Below are 12,340 nucleotides of genomic sequence, written 5' to 3' on the forward strand. Positions count from 1 at the left end.
TTAAATGCAGGTATCCATAAGAAGAGCATTAACAATAAAAATACAATCTGTGTGTAGCCAAGTACAGAGACTTAAAATGGTAAAACAGCAAAAAGGATCTCACAAAAGTACAAATATACAGTACAAATTGATTTATTTAAAACAGTTACAAAAAAGCACAACAAAATAGAGATTATCCTTAGAATTATTAATGCTTTGTTAAAGATCAGGTAGGATTAGAGGGTAAGAAACGGTACTGGGTGGGAGGAGCACCTGACTAGTTCTAAGGCTTTAGATACAATGCAGTTGGTTACATATTAATTCAGCCATTACATACTGGGGATAATGGTTGGGGGATCAGTAATTTATCTACAGGAACTCCTACACAAACCAGATCTACCCAGACCTCCCCAGTGCCATCCTTCTCTGCTTAGGACCCTAAAGCCACCTGGATGGCAAAGTCCCCATCCTTCCTCCACCCCATTACCTACCCATACACCCTCCCCTCCCCTAAGGTGCTGTGCGAGCTGAGAGCTGGCTGCTCTCTGCAGCTGGAACATAGACTGTTTTGGCTACAGGGATCCTGTATGACTAGGAAGTGTGTAGAGGACAGCCATAGTTTAATACTTCAAGTTAGCCATGAGTACAGTCTCTTCCCAACCCAACTCACTGAGTGCACTGTGAAGCAATGAGGGCTCTGCCCTGCCTTCAGCAGTACCAGCAGCTCACCAACCCTCACCATTTACAGCCACACGCAAAGTCCCTGCCAGGGGGTGGGTGGGCATCAAACCACTGGGTTACCAGTTCTCTTGAAGTACCTAAGACCCCCTAACATAAAGACAGACTAAACGCAAGTCTGACATTAGGTAAAGGCACATGGGTTACCGCCACACACTGCAGGCAGGAACCCAGTTGGGGCCATCATTACTGCCAGGCGTTTGCAGTGGAATGGCTTTGGGATCATACAGACTGTTGAGTTTGCAATCTACTAGGGAAAGATCTAGGCTTACCAGGAGAACTAACAAAGAAACCTTTAGTGTGAAAGTGCATTTATTACTATTATTCCTGCTGAGGAGGCTCAGCAGGGCAAGCCACACCACCTCTCCCTCTGCCCCAGGAACGGTGCATAGTCTGCAGGTAAGGAGAGAATGCAGCCAACTCTACGTCAAGGGCCAGTGTCATCCTAGGCCCAGACCTCAGTCCAAAGATGGATCCAGAGTTGAAAAAAACAACTGACAGCTGCAAAGACCCAGATGCTTATTTTATTATTGCATAATGTGGGAGACCTTTCCTACCCTGGGAAAGCTAGAAGGTGAAGGCTTCCAAGCAAGGGCTAACAACATCCATCCATAGTAGAATTCAGCTCTTCAACCGTAGTGTACAATGTTTCCGATCTAGAAAGTACAATAGGTTCAGTGTAGTTTAGTAAACTTAGTCCTAGGAGGTCAACACATCTCTAAAACCTGGCCTCTGTCCTGCTTGCTATTCTAAGACTGTGGCCTAATCTCCCATGGCCAATTCAATTGATCTGGTCATCTTTACGCCAAAGAGCCTTTCCCAGTGTCCATCTTCAGCTCACGCCACTGTGACCACTCAACTCTTCAACAGGCCTACTCAATGCAGGTTTAAATCATGCTACCATCCTGCTCTCTTCAAATGCCTATGATACCCAACTTCAAACATTCTCAACCCCAGAATCTGGGGCTAGAGTAGTGGCACTGGGATGCTGGCTAGAGCCTTCTTGTTCTGAAACAGGATATAAAGTACCATAAAGAAGAAAGAAGAATCTCTAGTAGAACCTGCTTGTTTATCTCTCAAAGGCAGGCAAATTTTTGGAGCCAAATGGCTCCCGAGAGCACTTAAGCCAGTCCTTTCCGATCTAGCACATTCAGACCTTCCCTATTCAACATGACTGTGCTACGCAGCAACACTGACAGAACGCAGGTAAGAACGGACAAGAAGCCTAAGCTTAAGCTACATGGCCAAAGACATGAAGGACAGGAGCTATAATGGGCAACAGGTAGGACAGTGGGCAGACAAAAGGAGTGGCAAAGCAGCAGAGCAAACAAAGGCCACGGTGTTAAGACCAAAGGGGACCATTAGTGTAGAGGGGTCAATTTAGCTCTTCTCCAGGATAAACTCTCAACTGTGGGGCCAAGCCCCTTCCCCACTTCCCGTCTTGATAAGGATGATCTCAATCTTAGATTGCTAATTATCCTTTACCAAGTTTCCCTTCTTCTAAATTGGCATGGATATTCCTGTTCAGTTTCAGAAAGCAGTTCTTGCTCCAAGTTCTGGGGATGTACTACCATTAGCTAGGAACTGGCTGGTCTTTGTCAACTGCCCAGTCCCTAAAAGCTGACAGTTTACCACTCAAATGCTCACTCTAGAAGCCACTGGTGTCTCTTACATGCAGTAAGCACTATGAGCCCTGACAAGCATGAGAGCGCAGAGCCTCTTTACTACGGGGCATACTTCCGGAAAGGTAGCTCTCAGCATGGCCCCACAGCAAAGGAGTGCTGTTGTTACTTTACCAGACAGGGACAGAAAAGAACCACAGCAGAAAGGTTGGTGCCCAATTTGTGGAGGGTCTCTGTAATTTCCTTTTCCAGGATTCAGCGAGCATTTCCAGGCTGGAAAACTACACGTAGCCCGAGTGCAGAGTGACCTACCTTCAACTACTAGCCAGTATGTGTTTGCCCATGAGGAAGCAGCTCAGTGGTATCCCAAGGGGACACTCTTGAGCATCCACAGTGCATGTCGCTAAATTCCCAGGATGAACCTTCTGAGGAGCGGGGCATGTGGGAAAGCCATGCATGCAATAACCCCGAGGAATGAGTTACTCATGAAACAGTCAAGAGATGAGGCCTTCTCCCAAGGCTCTCATCTGAGAGGATTCAAGACTCAACCCCACAGGCCCCCACTGTAGGAAACAAGCCAGAGAAGCAGCAATCAGAGAACGGGGGCAAGAGAAGGGGAAGGACATGATCACCAATGCAGCACAAGGTTGATGCTTGATTCTGACACAGACCAGAGACTTGCAGTCAAGTCAAGCAGCTTCCTTTGAATGTCCCCCTGAAAGCTCACTGACAGGTATCTGCTCTCAAGGTAAGAGACAGAATGTAGAGCTTGTAGCAAACTAGCCAGTTTCTGTCACTCTGTTCCCAAAGAGAACAACCTTTAGCACCTGAACACTAAGAATGACTCCATTCTCAGAACTTCCCCTCCCCCCAGGAGGTAGGTAAGATTATTTATCCCCATTTGGCAGCTGGGGAGGAAGTGAAAGAGCTATCACAAGACTTGCCTTAAGTTTTGCTCATACCTCAGAAGTGTGGGACTCCGGATGACAGGCCAGGCTTGGCTGGTCCAGGTCTATCTATGAAGGAAATGCCACAATCATACCCTGGGAGAAGTCTTCCTAGAAAGCTGGGTGGACAGTACCCTGAGTTGCCTTCAAGAGTCCAATGAACCAACTTCCCCCTTTAAAAAAATAAGAAAGAAAAACCTGTCCCCCCAAAATACTCAACCACCTGAAAGTTGGGGGGGGGGCCTAAATCCTAATACCCAGTGAATTCTACAGCTCAAGCTGACACTACAAGTTGTAGGGGAAATGTGGGCATAAGACAGATGGCAGCAAAATATAACTGAGATGGAAAATACTCTTTGTAAACTGGGCGGTGGTGGCGCATGCCTTTAATCCCAGCACTTGGGAGGCAGAGGCAGGTGGATCTCTGTGAGTTCGAGGCCAGCCTGGTCTACAAAGCGAGTCCAGAACAGCCAAAGCTACACAGAGAAACCCTGTCTCAAAAACAAAAAAAGAAAAACAAACAAAAATACTCTTTGTAGAAGCATCCACCGCCACATAAGGAAACATCTGCTATGATGTTACAAGGACTATCTTAGACTTCCAGAGCTGATGGTAGGAGGGCACAGCTGAGAGAGGCTGAAATGCTAAGAGGTGGGAGGAGGCCAAGTAAAACCACTGGAATGGGAACTGCCCAGCTAGGGCATGGTTTTCTTCTTGCTTCTCCACTATATTTCTGCCAATAGAAGAGGACATGATTTTGAGTTTCCAAATATAAAAATTATAGCTGACAGGGAAAGCAGAGACCCTTATACACCAAACACTAGAGGTCTTAGTGGACAAAGGCAGTGAAGCCACACGCAAGGCCCAGGTCAAGACACCATGCAGAGGTCAGGGCAGCAGAGGGTGGGGGGCAGCGCAGGCACTTAGGCACAACATAAACAGACAATGGAGGAGTGTAGGTGCCTAGGGGAAAAGGTCCTCCAGGTCTTTCCAAAGTTACTACGAGAGACTCAGTGAAAGGTCAAAGCGGGCCTGCCATGTTGAGTGGGGTTTCAGTTAGCCGCCTTCCAAACACCTTGCCTCAAGCTCATCATCTAGCAGTCAAGTCTTCTCCCCAAAGACCCCTGATTGGGTTCCTGGCAAGGCAGTCCCTCATTCTCAATCCTGGAGGGGCTTCTTTTTTTCTCTCTCTCTCTCTCCTGGCCCCTAAACTGCTAGAAAGCCTTAAAGAGGAATGGTGAGGTGACATGGCAACGGGCAGAAGCGAAGGATCAAGCAGAGTTCTGTAGATTATGGTGCTCCCCAACCCCAAACCCAGCCATAAACTTCTGTAACAAAATCACCCTTTAAAGTGCACGTCTCTTACAAGAAGAGTTCTGGGTGGGAACCCTCTTATTTTCAACCCCTGGGCCTCCTGCCCTCCCACCAAAGGGGCGGGGAGAAAAGGAAAAAAGAAAGAAAACAGTTTGACTGCTACTATAAGCTGTGGATCATTTTTGGCTCTTTCTTTGCTCCCTCCCTCTGCCACCTGCTCCCAAAGCCTGTACTTTCTTCCCTTGCAGGAGCCAGGGATAAGTAGGGAAAACCAGGGAGGCCCTGATTTTGGAATGTTTCTTACCCTATGTGCACTCCCACCCTCTCTTGCTCCAAGCCTGCTCTTCCTCATCTCAGCACCCTCTAGGGCCATCCTGAAAGGATGCCACGGGGTAACGAGCAACAGATCCTGCTTTGGGAGGCTGACCTCATGCCTCCTATTTCCTCCGAATCTCACTGCCAAGAGAGCCATTCTCTGCTTGGCATGTGCAAATTCTCTGACTGCTCACGGTGAGGCTTACCCCTAGGGATGAAGCCCCAGTCCTGGGCTGGGAAGGAGGCTCATTTTCCTGCATTAGAACGTCCTTCAATGGACAGCTTTACCTCCTGTGGAATGAAAGAGGGACGCAGCAGCGCAGCCCGTGTCTCCTCCCCTTGCATGCTGTATCTTTGGAAGCTTGGGGCTGGCCAGCAGGCCTGAGCACCAGGCTCAGGCTGGGATCCCTCTCCTGAAGGCTGGTTCTTCCCCTCGCTGTCACATAGGTCTCTGGGCCCCAAGACCGTCCTCTCAGGCCTTTCTCGGGGTATACCCAGCTGGCCTGGGGGAGCACAGCTGGCCTGAGAAACTGAGTTACTGTTCAAGCTCTGTAAACTGATAGAGATGCAGACATCTCCCACCTGTAACCGATGGCAGGGCAGAGAGAAGAGTTGTGCAGTCCGCCCAGGGCTGCATGAAGACCAACCCTGGCCATATACAAAAAAGGGGTGCTCGGGGGGCACCTCAATGCTCACTTTGCTCTGCTGTTCACCAACCATGAAATGCAGCATGACAAATCCAGGCCACTGGCTCTCCTGAATGTCCACGACTGTGCTGGAGTCGATCTTCAGCCCCCCACTTACTTCGGCACTGCGCACAAAATCCTGGGTTTGGAGGTCCTCCACCCGCTTCAGCTCCCCTGTCGCCAGCTGAATAATGGCGCCTTTCATGAAATGGGAGGGCAAGTGGGAGGAGGTGACAGGAGGTGGCGTTGGCTCCTTGTCTGGGAAGGTGGCTCTGGCCTGCATGTCCAGATTTGATGCCACCAGGATCTCTGAGCCCACAGGCAACAGGCTAGGGTCAGTTCCAGTGGGCACCACGTTGCCATTGGCTACAACCATTGCTTTGGGTAAAGGTCTGTGTTTTACTGGTTCCTGATGGGGTTGAGGGTAGAACACACGGGCCTGATTCTTCTCCACCAGTTCTGCAGGATTTCTGGCTGACCCTCGTCCCTCACCCTGGTGGTCAAGGGTATGATGGGATAGGTTAAGAGGACTGGATTCATCTTTCCTCTGAGCTGCCACCACACGATAGTCCTGAGAAGCTAAAGCGCCAACTACACGCTGGACCTCAAGGTCAGTGTCTGGGGTCCCTCGGTGTGCTGGTGCTGCCACCTCCACTCGTGGAGTCTGAGAACCTGAAAACAACTGTCCGTCTACCACACATTCTACCACCGGCACCAGTCCCTGGCTCTCACCCTTGCCGCTGGTGGAGTCAAGGGCTTCACTTTCTCGTCTGACGTTTCGCTCTCGATGTCTCTGTCCATTGGCAGCAGCTGCTTCCAGAGCAGACTGGCCCTCCTGAGGGGTAAGAACGGGGCTGGCGCCTGCTGCTGAAGTTTCATGCAAGGTATATCCAGCAGGTAGCCTAGACATTTGATAATAAATGGGCATCCGGCCTGGAGCAAGATCCAGTGGTTGAGTATTCGAGTGATGCGGCAACTGGCCGGGTGGGGAGGTGGCAGTAGAGGATTTGTTAAATGACTGGGCTGGGGATGCAGCCTGCGGAGGTGGGGTAGCTTCTTCGGCTAGGAGTGAGGCATATGGCACAAAGTGTGGAAGGTGAGTGGTGGCAAGGTTGGCAGAAGGAGAAAGAAGAGGACTGGGTAGGAAGTTAGGTGGCACGGCATAAGGAAGGCTGTAAGGAGACCCAATAAACTGCAGTGAGGTGGATGGGAGCTGAGCATAGTGGACTGGGGGATAGTGGATTCCTGGGTGCTGAATCAGTGAAGACGCTACATTAAACGTGGTGGGTAAGGGGCTCATGTTCACAACAGATGGGAGGCCAGTTGGTGAGAAGGTAGCAGGTGGCACAGCCACCTTATACAGCATGCCATACTGATCTACTGTCAGACCAGTGATGGCCTCAGTTCCGTCACCCCCAAGGCTGACTCTGGCTCCCGTCTGGCTCTGACCAGCCACCAAAACCCCTCTGGACCATTCAGAGGCGTCACTGGAGGGTGTGTGGTTGGTGGAGCAGCTGGTAGTTCTCCCCATATCCTCGCTGGTCACAGGGAGGTCTCGTTTCTTTGGTGGAAGGCATTCCTGACTCCTCTCATGAACAGGTTTCATATTGCTTTGTGATGTTCCTGGAGCCTGGATGGGGTTTGCTTGCTCCTTCGGGCATCAGAAGGGACTTCTCTGTGGCTTCCCTGCACCCTCTCTGCTGCTGGTTGGGGTGCCCACATCTGCTGGGGAATAAACCAGAGGCAAAGAAAAGTAACCTAGGGTATCAGGTCAAAGAAAATATCAAGAATTGTACCCAAGAAGAAAGAAGAAAGAAGAGAGTGCTGAAAAAAGAAGTCTGTCTCTTTACTTGTTAGCCCAAGACAAGGAAAAAAGTAGTCAGGAAAATCCACTAAGAGCTACAAGGACGAACATTCAAGATACATAAATAACCTGAAGGCCCATAGTCTCATCACTACAACCTCGGGGTTCATCAGGGTTTTCACGAGGCCCTTAACTCTTCTCAGTCTCCTCCCTGGAGTGGGGCTTTGAACACACATCTTTGCTGCTAGCTCTTTCCTAAATTTCTCCTTTTGCTATCAAAGTCGAATGTGCCATCTTCTTTGAATGTATGATCTCATTCTTCCATCCTGTGCCCAGCTTAATTTGGGTTATGATCTCACCTTCTCCCATCACTTCTAACCCCAAGACTGGCTAAATTCATGTTATTTAGTGCTGAGGTTTGCTTGTCTCTATTATTATTAAACCTTGTTCCCTAAACGTATTATGAAATGCAGTATTTTTGTTGTTACTGTTGTTCCAAGAAACTTTACGTTCCCATTTGGGTCTCAGGAGAATGATTATATTAGCTTGTTCTTTCTTTTTTTGTTTGTTTGTTGTTTCTGTTTTGGTATGTTTTCGTTTTTGTTTTTCTGAGACAGGGTTTCTCTGTCCTTGACTGTCCTGGTTTTGCTTTGTAGACCAGGCTGGCCTCGAACTCAGCGATCCACCTGCCTTGCCCCCGAGTGCTGGGATCACAGGCATGTGCCACCACGCCCAGCTTGTTTGTTCTACAGCTTCTTTCTCCTCCACTCTCTCTGACGACCAACCAAACAGCTCTGGATTCACACACGATTTCTTATTTTCTGGTCTGAAAATCGTCTTTTCTTCTCATTGATCACCTTCAACTTGCCTTCTTTTTCCGTGTTTCTTCTGCCAGTGGCCGCATCCACCGCATCCACCACCGCATCCACTGCAGATCTGCTGTGGGTGTTACTTTGTAACCTTCTGGTTCCACTGCTCCACCCGTGTGTTCACTTACTATTTCAGGACTATAGGATTCAGAAGAAAGTTTTCTCTCCCTTTCTCTTATTTTCAATTTCTGTAATCACTTCCCCCTTTGCTCCCCTGTCCACACAGGGTTTCTCTGTGTAGCTCTGGCTGTCCTGAAATTTGCTCTGTAGACCAGGCTGGTCTTGAACTCACAGAGATCTGCTGGCTTCAGCCTCCCAAGTGCTGGGATTACAGGGTTATGCCACCACACCCAGCTTCTGAATCACTTTTACCCACTGTCAAAAAGCATCTTTTTAGAGCTGCTGTGATGGCACATGCATATAATCCCAGCACTTAGGAGGTAGAGGGAAGAGTTGAGAAGTTTCAGGTCACCCTTAGCTACATAATGAATCAGAGTCTGGGCTACATGAACAACAAGAACAACAATAAAAAATGTCTTTTTCCCATGAACACTGCACTACATATACACTTTGACAACAGTCTTTCCAATCAGGTTGAGTTCTGTTTTTCCACTGTCACGTGCCAGACTTTTTTTCTGCAACAAGGAATCCAAAGTGTGTCTATTACCTGAGCTTCTGGTGGTGCTCCTGAGTGGCTGTGGCAAGTGTCCTCTCCTCTGGCTTGGAAGCCTAGAAGACATAAGGACCAAGTAAGCAGGCGTCTCTGACCTTCCCCAGGGTTATCATGAAAGGTAATCCCAACGCTACCAAAAACCCCACTAATGTCTATGAGTTCTTGCTTCAATCTCAACTCAAGAGGTAATATGACATTTACCCACAATACCCAGGAAACTGAAGGGAAGAAAAAGTCTGCGGCTAGTGAGACGGCTCAGCAGATAAATGCATTTGCTGCAGATCCTAATGATGTAAGTCCCATCCCTGGCACCCAAGCTGCAGAGAGAAACTCCTGAAAGCTGGCCTCTCGCCTCAACACAAATTAAAAACAAATCAACAACAAACAAACAAAAAAGGGGGAAAAAAATCTCTTACGCTTTTAATTTCTGTAAAATATTCCTGGAAAGTTCCATGTGTCAAATTTCAATGGTGTCTGTATAATCATATTCTTCATTCTCTACCCTATTTCCCAATAACTAAACTCGCTTCCAACCCACATTTTGGTTATATGCAGAAATAAAAACGGAAGACTTAATACTGTTTGCATGTGAACAATGAGAAGCAGGGAGTTTCACCTTTATTGAGGGCCTATGAATCACAAATGTAGAGATTATTTAAATAAGAAAGGTGGCACTCTCGGAAAAGGAACAATCATTTATGTTTCTGGGACAGAAAAAGAGGTCAAGGGAGAGTTACTCAAAGTGAAAGCCATACTAACAGAATTTCTAAGTAAAATTAAAAGAGCTTCTGAGTGTGTGTGTGTGCCCATATGTGAAATTTTCTACATGACAACTTCACACTAAGTACAGAATGATCTGTGGAAGAAAATGAAAATACCACTTTGACTCTATGTAGCTAACAATGGGGAGCAAAATTATTACTAAGTTACTAATATCTGAATCTACACTTGCCAGAAACATCAATAATAAAAAACATGGCCTTTCAAGGTTCCGGATACAGCCCAGTTAGTAAAGTGCCTGCCTGGGATGCACCAAGCCCTAATCCCCAACACCACACAGATTGGACAAGGTGGGGTACACTTGTAATCCTTCTACTTCTCAGATAGAAAGAAGAGGATCCTAAGTTCAAGGTCAGCATCAACAACATTCAACTATAGAGCAAGTCAGAAGTCAGCCTGGGCTCCGTAAGACTCAAAGGAAAACAAAACAAAACAAAAAAACAGGGCAAACAAAGTCTTAACAACTGAGCACAGAGTTAGCAGTATTGCCTAGTACTGAGAAACTCCTGCCTAGTCTGTCAAAGTCACACACAATATTGCAAGCTCGATCCAACTGAAAGCAACATTTACCCAAGACTGGCATGGTTCAAGAGTACACAAAAGATGGAAATGTGGAAAAACTAATTTCTAATACCACAAACAAATCACAATGCCATGCATTCATTCTTCATTAAGAGTTTAATTGAAAGCACTCAGCTTCCTTTCATTTTCTTAATTCCCCAAACGATGCTTGCCCTCTGTAGCTAAGACAGCTAAGAAAACCTGTCTCTGGAGAGTTAGCAAACACAAGATAAATGAAAGAAAGTGAAGAGGCAAAAAGTCTAACACCCACCTCCATCCCCCACCCCCCAAAAAAAGAGAGCCAGGCCTGCGCACCACATTCCCAGGAGGCAAAACATTTCAGAATCTGAAACCTGGGTGTGGGTGTATGGAGCAGCTTTTGGAGAATTTCTCATGGGAAATGACACAACTTGTGAACCCAACTGAGCTCAGGGGCAAGGGAACCATTCCAGAGACTTGCCAACAGAGCCTGCCGAGAACGCAGCTCCTCTTCACGCGTGTAACGGATTCAAGAAACTGCACACTTAGGAAGACCCAAATTCACTGAGAGAAAGAGGTGCGCCCCATAAAAAGGAAGCAGCCTGGTTGAGAGACATGGGGTGATGGCTTTGGATGATCCCTCAATCCTTGTTCCGACAAGTGTAAGGCCTGAACTTGGGGATTCTACGTTTAGAGAGTCGGGGGTCGGGACATCGGGCTGAGGCCAGGCCCCGCTGGCGACGCTTCCTTGTTTGGGGGCCCCCTTCCCGCCCTGAAAACTCGGACATCCTGGCCCGCGGGGACAACACCGCCGGGGTATCAGGGCCTGAAGACGCCTTCCGGGCCAGGCGGGAAAGCAGCATATAGAAGACTAGGCACGGCCTCCTTCGCTCTCTCTGCCCACTGTTTGGGGGGCCCTCGGCCCCGATGAGGCAACGGACTTCAAGGGGGCCCTTCCACCGGAGCTCTGAACCCAGGCCTGTTTGGCCTCAGGCCAGTCCAGCAGCCACCACTCCAGGCGACACTCACCGGCCCATCTCACGGAGCTCCCTGCACTCCTCCCGCTCGTCCCGGAGCCGCCGCCACCGCGGCCGCCGCCATCCCCGGCCCCGGAGCCGCCCCACACCCAGCGGGCCCCCCCCAAGCCGGGCGCCCGAAGATGGCGTCAAGCTCATCCCGCCCCGACGCACATATATGACGTCACGCTCTGCCCGGGGAGCACCGCCTATGTTAGGGAGAAGGAAGCTGGCAGCCTGCCCATCTTGTCCAGCGCCCCCTTTGGTGGGAAAATGAACACCTATCCCTCTGAATGGGTCTAGTGAGTAGAGGCTATTTCCTTAAACTCTAAAGTCCAGATGCACAGGCCATCAGTAGAAATCCAGACAGTGGAGCTCCCTGGGGAAGTCTGTTTGGGAAGCGCCAGAATTTACTAGACTGGATAGATGGAAAGGTTATCAAAGGGTCAGAATGAGATAGCTGGCCTCAGATCTTTTCAAGAGTCAAGACTCTTATAAAATTAGAAATAGCCCAAGGCAGACAAAATAGTGGACCCTGTGCAGGACCTAAGAAAGATGAAGCAAACACTGGAGACCTGGAAATGTGTGGGGAATGAGAGGAAGGGATGTGGTTCAGTACAGCGGAAAACAGGTTGGTTTAGTCAACAAAGGGCTTGGTTCCCGGTTTGAAATCCTGTCATCCATTAATTCTAGTTCATACAAACTCTAGTAAATACTTGAATGAAATTTTTATTGGCTTAAGCGATAACAAAAATGAACAGCTGATTTGGGTTGCTGATTGGAGGGGGATGTTCGTTTGGTTTTGGTTTGGTTTGGTTTGGTTTTTCGAGACAGGGTTTCTCTGTGTGGCCTTGGCTGTCCTGGACTCACTTTTTGTAGACCAGACCAGGCCCGAACTCACAGAGATGCACCTGCCTCTCCTTTCAGAGTGCTGGGGGATTGAAGGGTTGTGCCACCATGCCTGGCTTTTTTTTTTTTTTTTTTTTTTGAGACAGGCTCTCAAGTAGCCCAGGCTGGTTTTGAACTTAGGGTGAGCTTGAACTCTTAATCCTCCTCT

At 48.5% G+C, this 12,340-nt stretch overlaps 1 protein-coding gene across 4 annotated transcripts; it reads right to left on the reverse strand.

Moving 5' to 3' along the window:
* Positions 1-1,196: 1,196 nt before the first annotated feature.
* On the reverse strand, positions 1,197-11,413 carry Atxn1l (ataxin 1 like). Of its 4 annotated transcripts, none has more exons than XM_051168741.1 (4): positions 11,297-11,413; positions 8,942-9,003; positions 5,612-7,323; positions 1,197-1,373 (listed from the first exon to the last, which is right to left on the reverse strand). In XM_051168741.1, exons 3-4 carry the CDS (start codon positions 7,205-7,207, stop codon positions 1,347-1,349), a joined length of 1,623 nt encoding a protein of 540 aa, XP_051024698.1. In that variant the 5' UTR covers positions 7,208-7,323; positions 8,942-9,003; positions 11,297-11,413; the 3' UTR covers positions 1,197-1,346. The 4 variants fall into 4 exon arrangements, with proteins under 4 accessions (XP_051024698.1, XP_051024697.1, XP_051024695.1 ...); XM_051168740.1 differs by having other exon boundaries at positions 5,204-7,323; XM_051168738.1 differs by lacking the exon at positions 1,197-1,373 and having other exon boundaries at positions 4,468-7,323.
* Between the last annotated feature and the right edge of the window lie 927 nt (positions 11,414-12,340).

This window comes from Acomys russatus, chromosome 26 (genome assembly GCF_903995435.1).
Source record: "Acomys russatus chromosome 26, mAcoRus1.1, whole genome shotgun sequence".
NCBI classification, from domain to species: Eukaryota; Metazoa; Chordata; class Mammalia; order Rodentia; family Muridae; genus Acomys; species Acomys russatus.